The sequence below is a fragment of the Rhopilema esculentum genome, chromosome 15 (assembly GCF_057945365.1).
Source record: "Rhopilema esculentum isolate cy_ngs chromosome 15, ASM5794536v1, whole genome shotgun sequence".
Lineage (NCBI taxonomy): Eukaryota > Metazoa > Cnidaria > Scyphozoa > Rhizostomeae > Rhizostomatidae > Rhopilema > Rhopilema esculentum.
In genome coordinates this window covers 6,707,111-6,723,075 of record NC_142829.1, presented here as the reverse complement: position 1 = coordinate 6,723,075, position 15,965 = coordinate 6,707,111, and the positions used below count along the sequence as shown (strand labels likewise).

Here is a 15,965-nt window from a genome sequence, read left to right as displayed (position 1 = left end):
ATAGACTAAAATTTCAAAGGCCAAGCTTTTCAGCGAACTTCATTCATTCATTTAACAAGGTTAACAAGCACAGTGATTTTTTATAGAAAAAATGAACGGCTTTCGAGAAAAAAGTGAGAGAGATAAATTTATTGATAGCTAGTACACAAAGTCCTCTTTCAGCGAACTTAAATGTCTAGATAATATATTTTATATTCTCAATATAAAAGTTGAGTGCTTCAAAACATTTCATCAATTTATTTTAAAAGTTTTATATTCGATAGACAATTTGCTAGTTAACAACAAATCAATTTTTGGTATATAAACTATAAAAATGGTTGCGGCCCTCGATTTTGAAGTTGAAGATATTGTCATCACTGCAGTTGCACTCTAGTACGAACGGCTAACAGAACAGGACCTTACATTGTAGGCAAAATAATAAAATTTTGACAGCCAAATGAATTGAAATAGTTGCACAAGCTTTGAATAAGTATTATAAGCTTTTTATTTTTCACTCTTGGTCATAGCCACAAAACAAAAGAAAATAAAAGAAAAGCCAGCAAGAAGTTTTGATCAATAAACAGTATAGATACTGGCAAGAAACATCCCCAACATTAACTAACAAAATTTTGAAGATAAAGAATAATAAACAATTTAAAATTTAACCTTTGCTTATAGCGTATTTTAATGTTTAAATTTTATATATCTATGGCCTGACATATTCTAAAATCTGTTAAAATATTTACCATTGATGATCACCTGTCATTTTCCTGAACTTGATAAAGTGCCCAACAAGAATATTTCTCTCATATGCAAATAAATTATTAATTTCTAGGGGTATATTTCTAAGATTTCAGTTGTTATCTACAGGTCTAGTCCTGGGAATTTTTCTCTTTTTCACCTCCCGCTTGTCATCTCAATCACTGAAATCTCTAAAGCCCAAATTCAATAAATGGAATATATTTTATAGTGAATCGTTATAAGCTCGGAGGGGGGATACCTTAACATGTTTGAAGGTACGGGGACGTGCCATTATTTAGGGGTACCTTTTTCTGAAAAGTGCGGAATTATGGGTATCAGTTTTTGAAATATGTGCGGGACTTTGGGTCCATTTGAAGAAACATGCAGAATTATGGGTACTATTTTGGGAAAATATTGCAAAATTATTAGGAGGGATATTTAGCATTATCAAAATGAATGACCAGTTAGAAATAAAACTATGAAATCTGTGTAATATTGAGATTTTGAGGCAAAGGACATGCAAAATTTGTTTAATGATTTTATGTGCTTTAAAAATTTCATTTGCTTTGCGGAATTATGGGTATAGTTTTCATCATGTTTGCATAATTATGAGTCACATTTTTTCAGACATTTGCGGAATTATGGGTCCAACATTTTAACAAAAATGGCACGTCTCCGTCAAAAATTAGGCTTAGTTTACCCCCGAGGTTATAAGGGACGATTCATCAAACAAGGACGTGGGAAGAAAATGTTTATCGTATATTTTCGGCGCTCTCAACCTGACTCTGACATGGAGTGGTACAGACACCCAGTGGCGGGGACTGGCTACCATTCGACCTACCGGGAAAAGCAAGCAAAAGGGCGCCAATAGGTGCTTAAAACTTTGCCTTAGCTCATCAAACGGTTATATATAAAGTTTTGCAGCATATCATTGAGAAATTTAAAGGGGTGCCTCAGCACCTGCTAGCCTAATGACTATGTTGCTCCTGCCTCCACGCTACAGTTACATATCATTTACAAAAGATATGATTCCAGTTCATCAGCGTGCGGAATTGTGATCAGGTATTGAACATGTGCTTAAAACTGTAGACTTGTCCGGAAGATCTCTGATAAAATATCTTGGACAAATGAATTTTAAGAGTCAAAATGAATTTCTGCTGCCATCAGTTTTGTGCAAATTGATGATTTTGTACATTTATAGGCTCCTTCTGTATGAGTAACTGCCCGTAGACATGGTAAGAACTTTCTTAAGAAAAAGTACAGTCTCTATTCCGGGATATAAATTCTTTAAATTTGAAGAAAGAATGGAATACTTTAATAGCTAGTTGTAAATTTGAAACCAGTTTTTTTCCAAACAGCCGGTTTAATACTCTATTAAATTTTTCAGGAGTTTTATACATGAGGACATCAATCCTCAACAAATTCTGCATAAAGTTTATAAAAATTGTACAAGATCTTTTTTCAGCTGGTCATAATTTCTTTTTGGTACGAAACTCCTGGTTTTAACGTACAAAAAGCAAGATGACTATGAGTTGTTAGTTAAAGAAAATAGAATAGAAATAAAATAGCTTGCCACGGAAGTCTTGTTCAGAAAGTATTATTCTCTATCATACCTAGAGCAGTTTTCACTATCAAGGGATTGTGACTATCCCCCCTTTGAGACTTTGTGACTATCATACCTTTGAGAATATCCCCCCCCCCCCCGCTACGCTACTGATAAGAAGATAAATACTAATAAAATAAATAAAGTAAAATCTTGGCGTTACTTTGTTACTTTTTACTATTGACTAACAACAAATGATTTTTACCGAATGAAACAAAATTTACCGAAGGACACAGAACTATTGGGGGGTGCTGCACCCCCTACACCCCCGCTAAATCCATCCCTGCTCTTCAGAGTATATAATGTCAGAATTAGGGTCTGAAAGAACAAGATGGAGAATAAATACCCATTTGTGGATCGAATTTTCCATCTTGTTCTTCTGGACCATTTTTTGACATTTTATACTCTGAGGAGTTTCAGACAACAAAGCTGTATGTTTAAAATGTTTCATTTTTTCAAAGTCATTTTCATAACAAAATATGTTTTTTACAAGATTTTCAGAAAATCTTGCAGAATTAGCTGACCAACATTTTGTCTTTTTTTTTGTTAATTAACAATAGCAAAGATTGAAAAACTTTGCAGTTGACCTTAATATGCTCAACTTAAAGGTGAAGTTAAACTTTTTATGCAAACGTACTTTGGATAGGAGGTCAATTGATGATTGTAATCAATTTTAATTCTGTGTGAAGATTATTTGCCTTTGGAAAGTTTTCAAGTTTTTGAAAAAATAACTTGGGGCAGAGGGCGCACCGGGAAATTTCCCGGTGTCCCGGTGGGCCAGTCCGCTTCTGCAGACACCTACAATGCCTGCCAGAGGTCTTGGTTCCCAAAAATTTGTTAGCATTTTATACAGCACATGAGGCCCTAAAGAGAACTGCAACTGGACCCTGCTTACTGACTGCAAGAAAGTCCCATCCAAAAGTTTAGAGCATTTTAAACACAATAGCAAGTTGTAAAAACGACAATATCGAGAAGCTCAGGTATTTGCTTCAATTTAGAACTTTTAAGCGTTTTGAAAATATGGTGAACTTGAGTGAAGTCTTTTAAACATAGATATCAAATTAACATGGCGACCCCTTTAGATCAGGGGCCCTTGGTTAACAAACTAAGGTGCCCTAAACTACCTTCCGCTAATGCTGCATCCTCTCCGAGTTGCCAAAATTAATTTTAGAGTAACTATGATATTTCACTCTACAACCAACATTTACTCAAAACAGCACGTAATCAACTTGGTGTTTCAAGGACTTTCGGCAGGGATTGTAGCGACATGGAGTAAAAAGGGTGTCAGGTCCTAATTCTTTTGAAAAACATCATATAGCTTGAGCTGGGTTACACAAAACATTACTATCACTGCTTCCTCTTCGATTTTCCCAAAAGTTTGGTCTTTTCAAATGCACTCTCTTTGGAATGTTGTACGGGGCTCCATCACCATCTCTGGGTGAACGCTGCAGCCTATCAGCGCGGATGTTCCCCCATTTTTTAATACATTTGAATGCCAGAACGCTGACCAAGTAACAAACAACAGCAGCAGTATAAATAATTGTGAGGGAGAGAGGAATGATCGAGCCAGTTTCTCGCAGCTCTTCGTCGCCAGAGATGCCTTGTAATGCTGCTATCAGGCATAAACTGACCAGCAAAAAGCTTTCTCCGTGATTGGCTAGAGACTTTTTATACGGTTGAGCGATTACATGAATGAGGCACACAGTTGCAGAGAGGAATATGAAGAGAGTCTGAAAGCAAAGGTTTTGGAATTAACTCGCGGGATAAGTGTAACAGCATCCAAGATCATTACCCTCTTTAACAGAACACTAAGTTACTCATTTCTTGTACAACATTAGACTTATATCACTCCTTGTACAACGATAAATACCCTGAAAGACTTTTTACAGTTCGCACTTTAATAAATATCTATATGTATCTACGCTTAAATTTTGGTTATAATCTTAAGTTTATACTTTGACACGTGTTATACGAAAAGTCCGTAAGTGTGTTATGCTTTGTTCCGCTTCCCTGTGCAATCTTATCTTAATATTATCTTTTGGTTCAATTATCTCGATACGAAGTTTCAATACATCCCTACTGGAGCAATAACAAACCATTTCCAGCTCTATGTTTCAAATTCTCTACAAATTTCGTATGATTCCGGTACATTTTGTTCTAAGTAAAAACATTATCAATAAATAAGAAACAGTGTAGTATGTGTCAATGAATTACCTGCTTGAAGTACCAATTAGAAACAAAAGTAAATACAGCTGAGAACGCAATTCTTCTTCCAAGGTCAACTGCACACCACCATCGACAACTTTTTCTGCGAGGCAAAATACATTTGCAAGTAAAACAGCAACTCTCGCACAGAGTTGCTCATCAGACCTAGAAGTTGTACTTTCATAGTATTTAGTTGCTCCTGTATGAAATTTGTTGTTAATGTCATTGCTAGTGTTGTACTTGTTCCTTTGATGCATAAGTACTATTGAGCAGATGGCTATTATCAAGCATAATTACAACATAACATGGCATTTTAATATATAACTCTATTCATTAACAGACAGAGTAAAAGACATATCACAATACCGCAATTAATGTAAAACATCCACTTCTCCCTAATGACAAAACCAGTAAGAAAAACGAGGAGGATAAATAAAGTAAGAGAAAGATGGGTTGACTGCAGCATTTCACTTGGCTTAAAATAATGCTTCTTGAAACAAACATTCATAAAGGTACAAAAATAAGCCATTAATTATGATCAAGCCTGTTTGTCCTTAAAAAGAATTATTGTCATCTCAAATTTCAGCAGAAAAAAGCTTGATAGAAACTTTGTAACTATCGAACTGCAACTCGAAGAAGCTTTGTTAATGTCCTACAAATTTCTCACGTTATGTTCAGAAACTAAACGCAAGAGAATGTCCCAAGATCTTTCTAGAAGAGGTCCTGGCAAAATCTTTTTGGGTGGCCTTCATCGATTTCATAGGCGCTTTGTTCATTATGGAGACACTTGGTAAAAATTTACTAACTTGTTTCCAGCATTACTTATCGACCTAATGATCGCATTAACCATGAAACTCGGAGTTGCAACCTAGAACCTTGTCGTCCTAAACAACAAAATGTGTAAAGCATTGCCTAGGCGAAGGCCTGTAAACAGAAATCTTTAATATTTTTCGATTATATGATGGCTGCTGATCTCACCCTTAAAGGTAATGTGTCTAGCTATAGCAAGCGACTCTGCGGGGGTTTTTAGAAACATGTGATTTTTCATGTCATCGCCCCAGTTATCACGGTCGTTCTGTTTATTTATCCTGCTGCGAAGTTAGCTTTTCATGTGAGCAGTTTTGCATCGCAAGAATACTATCCAATCCCAAACTGTTATTTTGATGGGTGGCTTGACAAGTTGGGTATACGCAGTCCTTTTATATGGACACATTACCTTTAAATTATGCTTGAACTGAAACAACATACCTGTATCCTTGGGAGATAATGTCACTAACATGAGGTGGCACTCTTATGTACCCAAATGATATTAGGACAATGACGACTGGAGCAGGTATTAAAAAAACCGCTAGGATCAGGACCGAAGGGATGAAAAGGGCCAGATGACCTTTTGAAAAGCATTGCTCTGATCCGTCGTAGAAAAATACCACTTCACCTAAAGAAAATAGCACAACTATCAAAGGAGAGTTTAAAAAAGACACAGAAAGAATGCCTGTTAAAGCACAATAATATTCTTACTCTACCAGATAAGCAATCGTAAAGTTCTGTACATAAAAGAAGCTTGCATTTAGGATTTTATTGTGGAAACAGGTACCTTGGTATTGATTTTTTACTAAGGTCTCTACCAAAATGGGAAAGGGGAGCTCATTTTACTGGAGAATAAAGGCATGCTTTCAAGGAGCCCCGTTCATGAATGAATAACTTTCTATTGATGCTGCCGAATCACGGCCAGTGTCACTATTTCGAAAAAACGAAAAAATTACGAAAAAAATCGTACATAACAATGTGTAGCCCTGTAGTAGAATCCTGGTGAGAAGCTTTAGCATTTCTAATGAAGATTATGCGGATGCTGAAAGATTAACATTGTTGCAAAGCTGAGACATAGCTAGAGCCCAAACCCTCGACTGATGTACGCATCACCAGCTCGTGTTAGGATGTTGTCTTTGCTACTGTGTTCTTGAATAATGTTAATTATTGAATAATGATATTTTGTTTCTATCCTGATCACAGTTTTAAGTTTTCTACCAGCTATGACTTTTACAGAAAAAGCAAACGCTGCTCAGTAGTCTACACACTTACCGTCGACTTTGAAACAGGCCATTGACTTCATAGTTGTTTCCACCAACAATTTAAACACCATGATGGTTAATACCCAGAATGAATTGAAAGGAGAGTCTCGATAAAATGTTAATAATCTTAGCTTGCTGAGAATGAAAACTATGAAGAGAATCAAAGCACACAAAGATGGTATGACATAGGAAATGCCGATTGCATCAATCAGATCGATGTTATCAAACAAGCACATTTCTTTAGGCATTGATCCAACAGCAGCAGAGTTCACAACAGTACTGAATGTTGTAGCAATTAGAGCTGATTTTCCATTTGCTGTAAAAACATATGGAAGGATTTGAGTGTAGAAGAAAATCCCTTTCATGTACTCGGACATTTTCGGGTTGAAGTAAAATATTGCTAAACATATACAAACGGTAGCAATGATGACAAAGATGAATACAGCCAATGACTGTGCAGGATTTTCACATTCAATACAGGAGTATGATGGCAAAGTGATGCTTGTGCCCTTTCTGCATTTGCCACAAAGCATGCCATTCCGGTTACCCGTACATTGATTGTCTGGTTGATTAGGGTCAAGTGCGCAGTCGGATTGAAAGGCGCCGCCAGTGTTGCATTGGCAGTAATGCCTCGGACACTGGAATGTGATTAGTTTGTATGGATTGCTCTTTGACACGTTGCCCCATATTCCATTTCTTAGCCGAATTATTGTTCCATTACACCTACAGTTTGCAAAAACGATTCTTAGATTTGGTAATTTATCAATATGATTCTCAAAAAGAGGTCATTAAAATGGTGCAAATGTTTCGGAAGTGAATTCCAATAATCCGTTAAATGCCAACGGTATACTGTTTCTTAGTGATGGATAAAATGCATTTAAAAAAAGCGAAACAAGTCATCCACGAAAAACAATGGCAGATCATTCTTGTATTTCTTGAATTCAAAAATAATTAATCTTGCACTTGTAAGTAGTTCATTCCATTTTGGGTGCTGGACTCACCGTAATGCCTCGAACAAGCACCCCCCCCCCTCGAATAAGCGCCCACCCTAGAGGTGAAGTTATTGAATAAGCGCCCTCCTCGAATAAGCGCCCCCCTCAGATTAAGCGCCTCCTTCGAATAAGCGCCGCCCTGGAGCCTCAAAAATTAAATAAGCGCCCGGGCGCTTATTCGAGGCATTACGGTATATGAATAAACCCTTTAAAAAAGCTGGGTAAGGGAAATCGCAATGCCAAGAACACCAAAGAGAACATTGAAAAAGTCCCATTTAAACCTTTTTTAAAATTAATCATTCAATATGTGTTTAACGAAATTTTAAGGCTACTCTAAATCCAGCAAACATGGTTTCTTTCTTTTACATAAAATTGATTTGAAATATCTACTTAAGCACCTTTTAGGACAAAAATACCAGCAATAAGAAAATAAGCTAAAAGAGGTTGATTGGTACTTGTTGACTGATTGGAACTTCTACTTTATACAACTACATCAACATGAAAATGTAGCTTAAAGTGAAAATAGTTGATGAATGTTGCGAAATTTACCTTGTCAATCCATTGATGCTCAAATCACATGAGCATTGAAGTTTAGATGAATCAAATTTGTAGCCAGGTGAACAAGGTGCTGGATTGATTTTTGCCACAACTCTTGAACCGTATACAGAAAGGTAGTCAATAATTTGCACCTATAAAAGCAAGAATTGTGCTAATATCTGATGGAAACTTAACAATCTTACGTCTGTAAATCTGTACTCTTTCTCTCTTTTTGTCCATTTGTGAAAATGAAGCCAAAAATAAAAGGGCAAAGACGTCGTGATGAGTTCTAAAGATTTCTGACCGTAAAAGAATAACAATATTCGAAAGCTTGATGCATACATGATTCTCAACATCTTTACTAGATTTAGGTACAGCAGCATAAGTTGTATACCCCTTTGACAAAATTACTTAAAATGCGTTTGCTTATTGTAGTGTAGTAGACATGTGACTTAATCACTTGTCAGGACAGATATGATAGAGAGTCCTGGAAGTGTGAGGAAGAGCGGTTTTTTTAGAGCACGGGATAGATTACTATCGTTATGTTTTTTACCTACTTATATCTAATATTAGTCAGAAACAGTATGCTTATCACTTAAAGGTTCGGTTACAATAGCTGAATCATTAGCCAAAATGTTTTCTGTTATTTCAAGAGTTAACTTTCGTTGATGACTGCATTCTGCTTTTGTCTTTGTCGCTATGGTAAAAAATATAGTTTGCATTGCTTCTCTTCAGCCATGACTAGCCGCTTTAACGTTGCATTGAATGGAATGAGTTTATGTGTACAGTGATTAGTTTTCTTACGTATACTTAGTAGCACCCTCACCGTACATGTTTAAGTATTGAACAACGTGTGCATGTTTTTACAAGAGCAGTGTGACGAGACGATGACTGAAACGGAGCTGTCTAGTTTCCATACTGCTCGACCTGATGATGTAATTGTTTTACCCTAAACCTAACCCTAACCCTAACCCTAAACCTAAACCTAAACCTAAACCTAAACCTAAACCTAACCCTAACCTTAAACCTAACCTTAACCCTTACCCTAACCCTAAACCTTTACTTGAAATAATTAATCATGCTAATTTATGATTATTAATCATGTTTATTTATGACTATCAGGTCGAGCAGTATGGAAACTAGACAATTCCGTCTGAAACGCTGTTGTATTTTTGATGTCGATCCTCTAAAAGTGATACATCAATAGTTACATATGATAACATAAAAGGATCATTGCATTTTGCATATTCAAGCACACATTTCACCAGCTAAGAGACGAATCAATGGAAAACATGCTCAGCAAAGGCAACAAAGGAAAAGGCAAAATTCCTGCATACATAATGCGCATTTTTGTCCTTTCCATTTATGACAGCCTCATAATCAGATGGAGACTGCATTGAGTATCGGAATGTCGTCGTGTTTGAATTAAGGTACAGCAAATGCCTGTTCAAAACCAGACTAGAATTGGGCGATGTTCTATTGTTAATCCAATCAGTGGAGAAAATAGTTGGCACTGAAACTACAGAATTATCGAGTTCATCGACAGCTGATATTCCTAGTGTAATGTCCTGACCAGGGTAGCTATACGCCTACGAGAAAAAACAAATAGAAAGGCACTTTCGCGAGAGAATATGGAATATACAATTTATGTTTAAAAATGAGTTTAAAAATGCCGCTCATTGCAAACAACAGGCACAAAATAAAATAAAAAGCTGTTTTAAAGTAGACCTTCTTGAATTGTTAAATTTTCGTCGAATAGCTACATACGACGTATTCATAATGACTGGGTGTCAACGTAACGTCGGCGCTTAATATCCAGGTTTTACTGAGTCTGGCTTCTCTTCCCTCTGAAGACTCCATAATTATAATGATCACAATTTTAAGATAGCATTGGAAAGCAAAAACATCGCATACTAGAGTACATTTCGTCGAATTTTTCTATGAAAACATTCTTTATATTACATAACTGATTCATACCGAATTAATAAAAAGAATATTGTGGCTCGCTCAGAATCATTCTTAAGCATACTATAGGAATACTGTTTAGCCTCAGCTCATATTTGTGTCTCACTTTTCAGCAGTTGCCTGTTTGGTCATGTTTACAAAGAATCGCATGGCTGATATATCTCATAATTTCTTAAAGCGTCTTTATATAAGTCACTATTTTGAAACCATACCAGGTTTGAAAAAGCAAAAATACTCAAAGAACATATTCAGGCTCAAAACGAAAATTTCTTAAGAATATTGAGGCTGGACAAAGTTTATAGTATCCTTATAAAAAAGCGTGTATTGCTATTTCCACGTAACAGACCAGCTTCACTATTACACACCTGTCTTTTTGGGTTGTATATGTACTTATAAGTATCTGTAGCAATATCATTTCCCTCTTTGCCGTACCAAAAGGTGCCAATGTAGTTGCCGCGATAAACAAACCTATTGCTCCAGCGCAATGTCTTTGTTATATCGCTGTAGGGATAGTCCTCTGTCCACCTGCACTGTCCTAGTGTTGTTGCATATATGGCCGCGCCCTTTAATCCAGCACCATTTTCGATGAAATTGATGTTCACCTGACGAAGAATAAAAAACATTAACATCTCATATCAATCACACAGCAAAACTTTTCATATGGCCAAAACTATTGGAACAGAATGACAGTCCGTTGAAGAGAGATGCCAATAATCTTGTCTCGAGCTAGCCTGTAGACCAGTAGCAGGGCCATAGATTCAGGGTGCTGGGGGTGCAACACTCCCTCTTAAAAATTCGGTTTCAAAACCGAGGACCTTTCTTGTTGCTTCGCCGGGGAATAACCAAACTTGACGGCAAATACAGGTTGGCTCCCGTCTATACGCCAACGACGTTTTTTTTACCATTGTAAATCAAACGTTTACAACAGGTCGTTCAAATGCATCATATTGGCTAATTCGAAGCTCTTTTCTATCCATAAAACGAAAAAACTGGAAAATAGGTCTATATCCGTGAATTTTTTAATCACCCCTCTTCTCCCACTTATTTCATGCGTGTCATCTACCCCACACCTCCCAATCAGTGGCGCAGAGAGGGGGGGGGGCAATTTGCCCCAGGGCCTCGGCCAGAAAGGGGCCCCAAAATTATTCTGAAAAGTTTTTTAAAATGTCTTCTTTTGAGAAACTGAAAATGCGTTTAAAGATATATTTGTTAATATCGAAAATGATGGCAGTTATTTCATTGGGTCCGTACACTGAGTCTTGTTTGAATTTAAGGCCTATCAGCTTTATTTATTGAGTCTGGGGCCCCGAGAAAAGCTGAATAAACCTTAGATCACATGTTTTACGGATTCATCTTTTAAGCTGAGTTTTCCTGAGTTTCGCAAAATCGTACTTATTGGGGGAAGAGAGCCCTGATAAAAAACTAGGTAACCCATATAATCTTGTTTTTATCTATGGCCCGTTCAAGTGAGTTATGTTTGCATTTAGAATCGTTGCATAAAGCTATATTATATTTTTGGGGCCCCTTTCAGCAAACTAGCATTAATAAAGAACCGCCTACGTTCAACAATGACTCAAGACAGACTATCAAGCCTCGTGACTCTTTCGATCGAGCACGAACTAGCAAGACAAATTGATTACGACAATATAATTGATCAATTTGCAACTGAAAAAGCAAACGTGCGCAAACGTTTGGAAATAATGGGCGTTTCCCATTGGTCTCAAAAAAATTTTGCATCCGACTCTAGGGCCCCAACCGGGACTTTGCCCCAGGGCCCAGGCCGCCTCTCGGCGGCCCTGCTCCCAATACTTACATTCCACTGTGAAGCAGGTACATGCCTTATTCCATACTGCATAAAACAGAATGGATTGAATTGGTAGATCTCATTGACAACTGCACTTGTTTTGTACAAAAGCGCGCCCCCAGCAGTTAAAGCATAGTTCCGCTCAAATGTAAGATTTGTACCAGGCATCAGCAACAACGTGCTGCCGTCTAACAGCGACATGCCACCTCCGGAGCTATATGCATAATTTTCCTTGAATAGCATAATTCCGCTTACGTTAACGATAGCGCCGCATACAAAGAGCGGGCTATTTATGGTATTATTCACAAAGTTGTTTCTACCGTGGAACAGAACGTTTACTTTGTACGAAGCGAGAGTTCCTGTATGTATAAATGAGGTATTAAATGTGTTTGGATAATTAGAGTTCCATTGGAAGACCGTGTTTATGAAAACGACGCTTTTCTGCCAGTTAAAATGAACGTCCCGCGATGTTTTACTGATCCCTATGGCTGCTGCTGTCTGTGCACGGTTCCTTAAGAACTTTGTATTGATAAATAAGGGGGATACTGGCTCACTGTCAATATTTTCTAGTATCAGTCTTCCTGCTCCTCCACATTCTCGCGCAGAGTTATTCTGGAACGTGACATTCTCAAATGTTAATGAGTTAGCTGAGGCCTTGGCCATGATTTTGAGAGAAAACCCACCACCTGAGAGGTAGGCGAAATTTCTCGAGAAATTTGAATTGATAACTCTAAGGGAATTTCGCCTTGTTTCATTATAAGCACCATACGCAAGACCACCGCCAAAAAGTGCACTGTTACCGTCAAATCTACAACTATCCACGACAACTCTATTCGACGTGGCTTTGTTGAGAAACAACGCCGCCAGACCACCACCAAAATAGGAGAAATACCAAAGTGACTCTGTTGAATTGTCTCTGAACGCTGTCAAATTAGCATTGCCTATGTTGTTTAAAAACGTTGAGTTCTTCACAACAATTGATTTGTTATAAGCTTGATTAAAGGTAAGTCCAACTGCACTCCCCACTTGGCGAAGTCCCTGCCCTCCAGCAAAGAAGCAGTTTTCAATGCCACCTTCAGAGTCGACCCACCTTAGTGCAGAATTGTTACTAGCAATAAACCTGCAACCAACGATTTCTAGCTTCGTTATTTGAAACGCTGAAACTGTGACCTGCTGGTGAAAATTGCGAAAGGTTAAGTTCTCAAATCGAATGTTGTGATTAATGCACCGGGTCTTGTTCTCACAGCCAAGGGTGAAATAGCCATATTCGCTACCAAAAACCTCAGCGTTATCACTTCCGTAAATATTCACAGTTGTCAAATTTGCATGGCTTATGTTAACTGCAAAAGATTCATTCATTGTGTACTTTCCTGTTATGATTATATCCAGTATGTTCAGATGGCCGTCCTTTACCGCTTTTTCGTATCCGTAATTCAAGGTTTTACACGGGAAGGCTCTAGATGAACAATTATCGGTATCATGGCCTAGTTGTTCGGAAATAAACACAATGGCGCCATCACATTTGGAATAACAAAAACAATACACAAGCATAAAAAGTGTGGTCATCAAAATGTTCTCCATTGCCTGCTTGCTGCATTTCTTGGACGTTGAGTGTACCATTATTCGCAAAAGACAAATCACACAGGCAGAACTCGTGCAGAACAACCATGTAGTCACTTCCGCTTTTGTCACATCACATTACACCCTCACCTATTTATTCTGTGCCTGGGTCAAATAACTCATGCACGAGTTAGGAAGGTTAAAAGGCTTTGCAGGGCCCCCAGTCTGCAGAGTATGGCAGTTCTTAACGAGAGCACACGCCTGCATAGTAGAGTCATTTCAGCGACTTCTTCCACATGCAAACCTCCTTTTACTACACATTTTTTCATAAAAATACCTAAATTTTTCCTGAGCCTCAACATTGTTAATTTTTATATCTTGAACCTAAGATTATTCTTAAATTTTTAAGCGAAGGTCGGATAATACGTCAATTTCAAAACATATAGCGTGGAACTCGCATTTGATTTGCTTTCCAAAAGACGCAAATAAACAAAAAATTAATTCTTGATGAAGCTTGAGCTTCGCATTATTCTTAAATTTCGGCGATTTTTAACTTTTAATAGTCTTTTAAAAGTGTGTACTCGTATGGATGGCATGCAAAACGAAGCTTTTTGATAGTGCGTGCATCTGGTCCTGCAGACAGACATGACCTTCGATGCCGGTTGGGCCATGCGCATGTGCATTTTGTCCTTAGTCTTTAATTCCTTGACCTGTATCAAGTCGAGGGAGCACCCTTCACTAATTATAGACAATCTTCCTCCATGCCGCCCTGTTCCTTACTTTTCTGCTTGCTTCCACTGCGCTTAGACCTGTCCATTTGGTAATATTTTTAATCTAAATCAATTGGAGCTGCCTTGCTTGCGTCTACCTTCAACGGAACCAGTGGCGGATTTAAGGGAGGGCAACTAGGGGCAGTTGCCCCTCCCTCAACGTGTTGAAGCAAGTCTGGCGCCCCTTTTTGGAAATTTTGCGCGCCTTTTAAAGGATTACAATCAGATGAAAAAGGTTCTTGGACCGATAGGTTAATTTGCTTCAAGGATTACCTCAAAGTTATGTTGTTTATTCTGAAAAGGTATCTGAAATTGTTGTATACACCGTACTCTGGAAACTGATTTTTGAAAATTGTTCAGCGCCCCCACTACCAACTGCCCCTCCTTCAAATTTGCTCTGGATCCGCCTCTGAACGGAACCCCTCTAGGACGGTATGTGAGAGTCGCTGTGCCTACAAACTTGGTCAAACAATTCCAATGTTCTCTTCTTCAGTAGCGCAGATAGGGTTGTAAGACAGAGGGGGCGAGTTGAGCGAGGGAAAACTGGGACACCATTTTGGTACCACAAAAATCGAGGATTTTGGGTGATTATAAATTCAACATAATAAGCCTTTGGTACCTAAATTTAACAAAATAAAATTTGAAAGAAGCATGGAAGAGCGGAATAATATCGTATCATTCTGGAGTACTTTTCGTCCGACACTCGTTGTGTCGCCCAGTTCGAATAAGTAGACATATAAAAATATGTTCTCTTAACTTACGTATAGGTTGGGCTCAAAATTTCAAATGCATCCAAAAGTAACAGATATCTGCTGATATTCATGCATTTTAAGAAACACAGTGAAAGACCTAAGACAATAAAGACGAACAAGGTTTGCATCAGATGAAAAATAATGTTATATTCTTCCATGATTTGTGGCTGTTCTTCAATGAAAACATATCATCATATAATCTTTATTAAGGATGAAAGGAAAATAGTCTATATACATCGTGCTGTACAATAAAAACATTTATTGCATCAATATTTTCTACAGATATTCTTCTTTGATAACAAGAAAAAAGAGAAAAAATTGGCGAAGATGTAAGCGATATGTAGCATTGCACGAGGAACAGAAATAAGTAGACGAATTCAATAAAGCTATATTGGATTCCATATCAGTAAGTGTTTGGTGATCATGCCTATAGCCAGTGGCGGCGCCAGCCACTAAGCTCTGGGGGGACAAACCAAAAAAATTCAAGCCACACCCTTTTAACCGCCAGAAAACGCCCTTTTACCAACAGGGAACGCCAATTTTATCCGAAGGGAACGCCTGTGACAAACTTTTGTTTGAAAATTGGCAGTTTGAAAATCATAGGATTACATCACAAAAAGTACGGTGTCAAAATATTACCCCTCCCCCAACATTTTCTCATCGAATTTAGACGAAATACAAAATTGATTCTGCTGAGAACTGGGGGGGACGTGTCCCCCCAGTCCCACCGTGGCGCCGCTACTGCCTATAGCACTACAAATCGATCAAAGTGAACAGTAATGTTGTGGAAAGTAAAGTTACAGTAAAACATGCAAGGTGACTTTCCGCAAATGTTGCTTTCGCGGTGTAAAATGCATGGGCCGCAGTGCTGTAACGTTATATTAATAGGCTCAAGTATTGGACCAACAAGAAGGCAGAAAACCTGATTGAAATACATCAAATATACATTAATCTGAAATACATCAAATATCAAGTGTCCTTGAATAGT

The 15,965-nt window shown here is 37.8% G+C and overlaps 1 protein-coding gene across 1 annotated transcript; it reads right to left on the bottom strand.

The window, feature by feature from the left end:
* Window positions 1-49: 49 nt before the first annotated feature.
* On the bottom strand, window positions 50-15,946 carry LOC135685520 (uncharacterized). Its single transcript, XM_065201494.2, has 8 exons — window positions 11,905-15,946; window positions 10,457-10,693; window positions 9,464-9,715; window positions 8,139-8,278; window positions 6,608-7,320; window positions 5,777-5,963; window positions 4,538-4,631; window positions 50-4,053 (listed from the first exon to the last, which is right to left on the bottom strand). The coding sequence occupies exons 1-8, from the start codon at window positions 13,513-13,515 to the stop codon at window positions 3,634-3,636; spliced, it is 3,654 nt and encodes a 1,217-aa protein (XP_065057566.2). The 5' UTR covers window positions 13,516-15,946; the 3' UTR covers window positions 50-3,633.
* Window positions 15,947-15,965: the final 19 nt, after the last annotated feature.

Coding starts and splice junctions, on each gene's coding strand:
- LOC135685520 (XM_065201494.2), bottom strand. CDS start 13,515: ATGGTACACTCAACGTCCAAGAAATGCAGCAAGCAGGCAATGGAGAAC. Junction 8,279..9,463: donor AGGACAAAAATGCGCATTAT/GTATGCAGGAAT, acceptor TTGCTTTTATAG/GTGCAAATTATTGACTACCT. Junction 5,964..6,607: donor GGCCTGTTTCAAAGTCGACG/GTAAGTGTGTAG, acceptor TATTTTCTTTAG/GTGAAGTGGTATTTTTCTAC.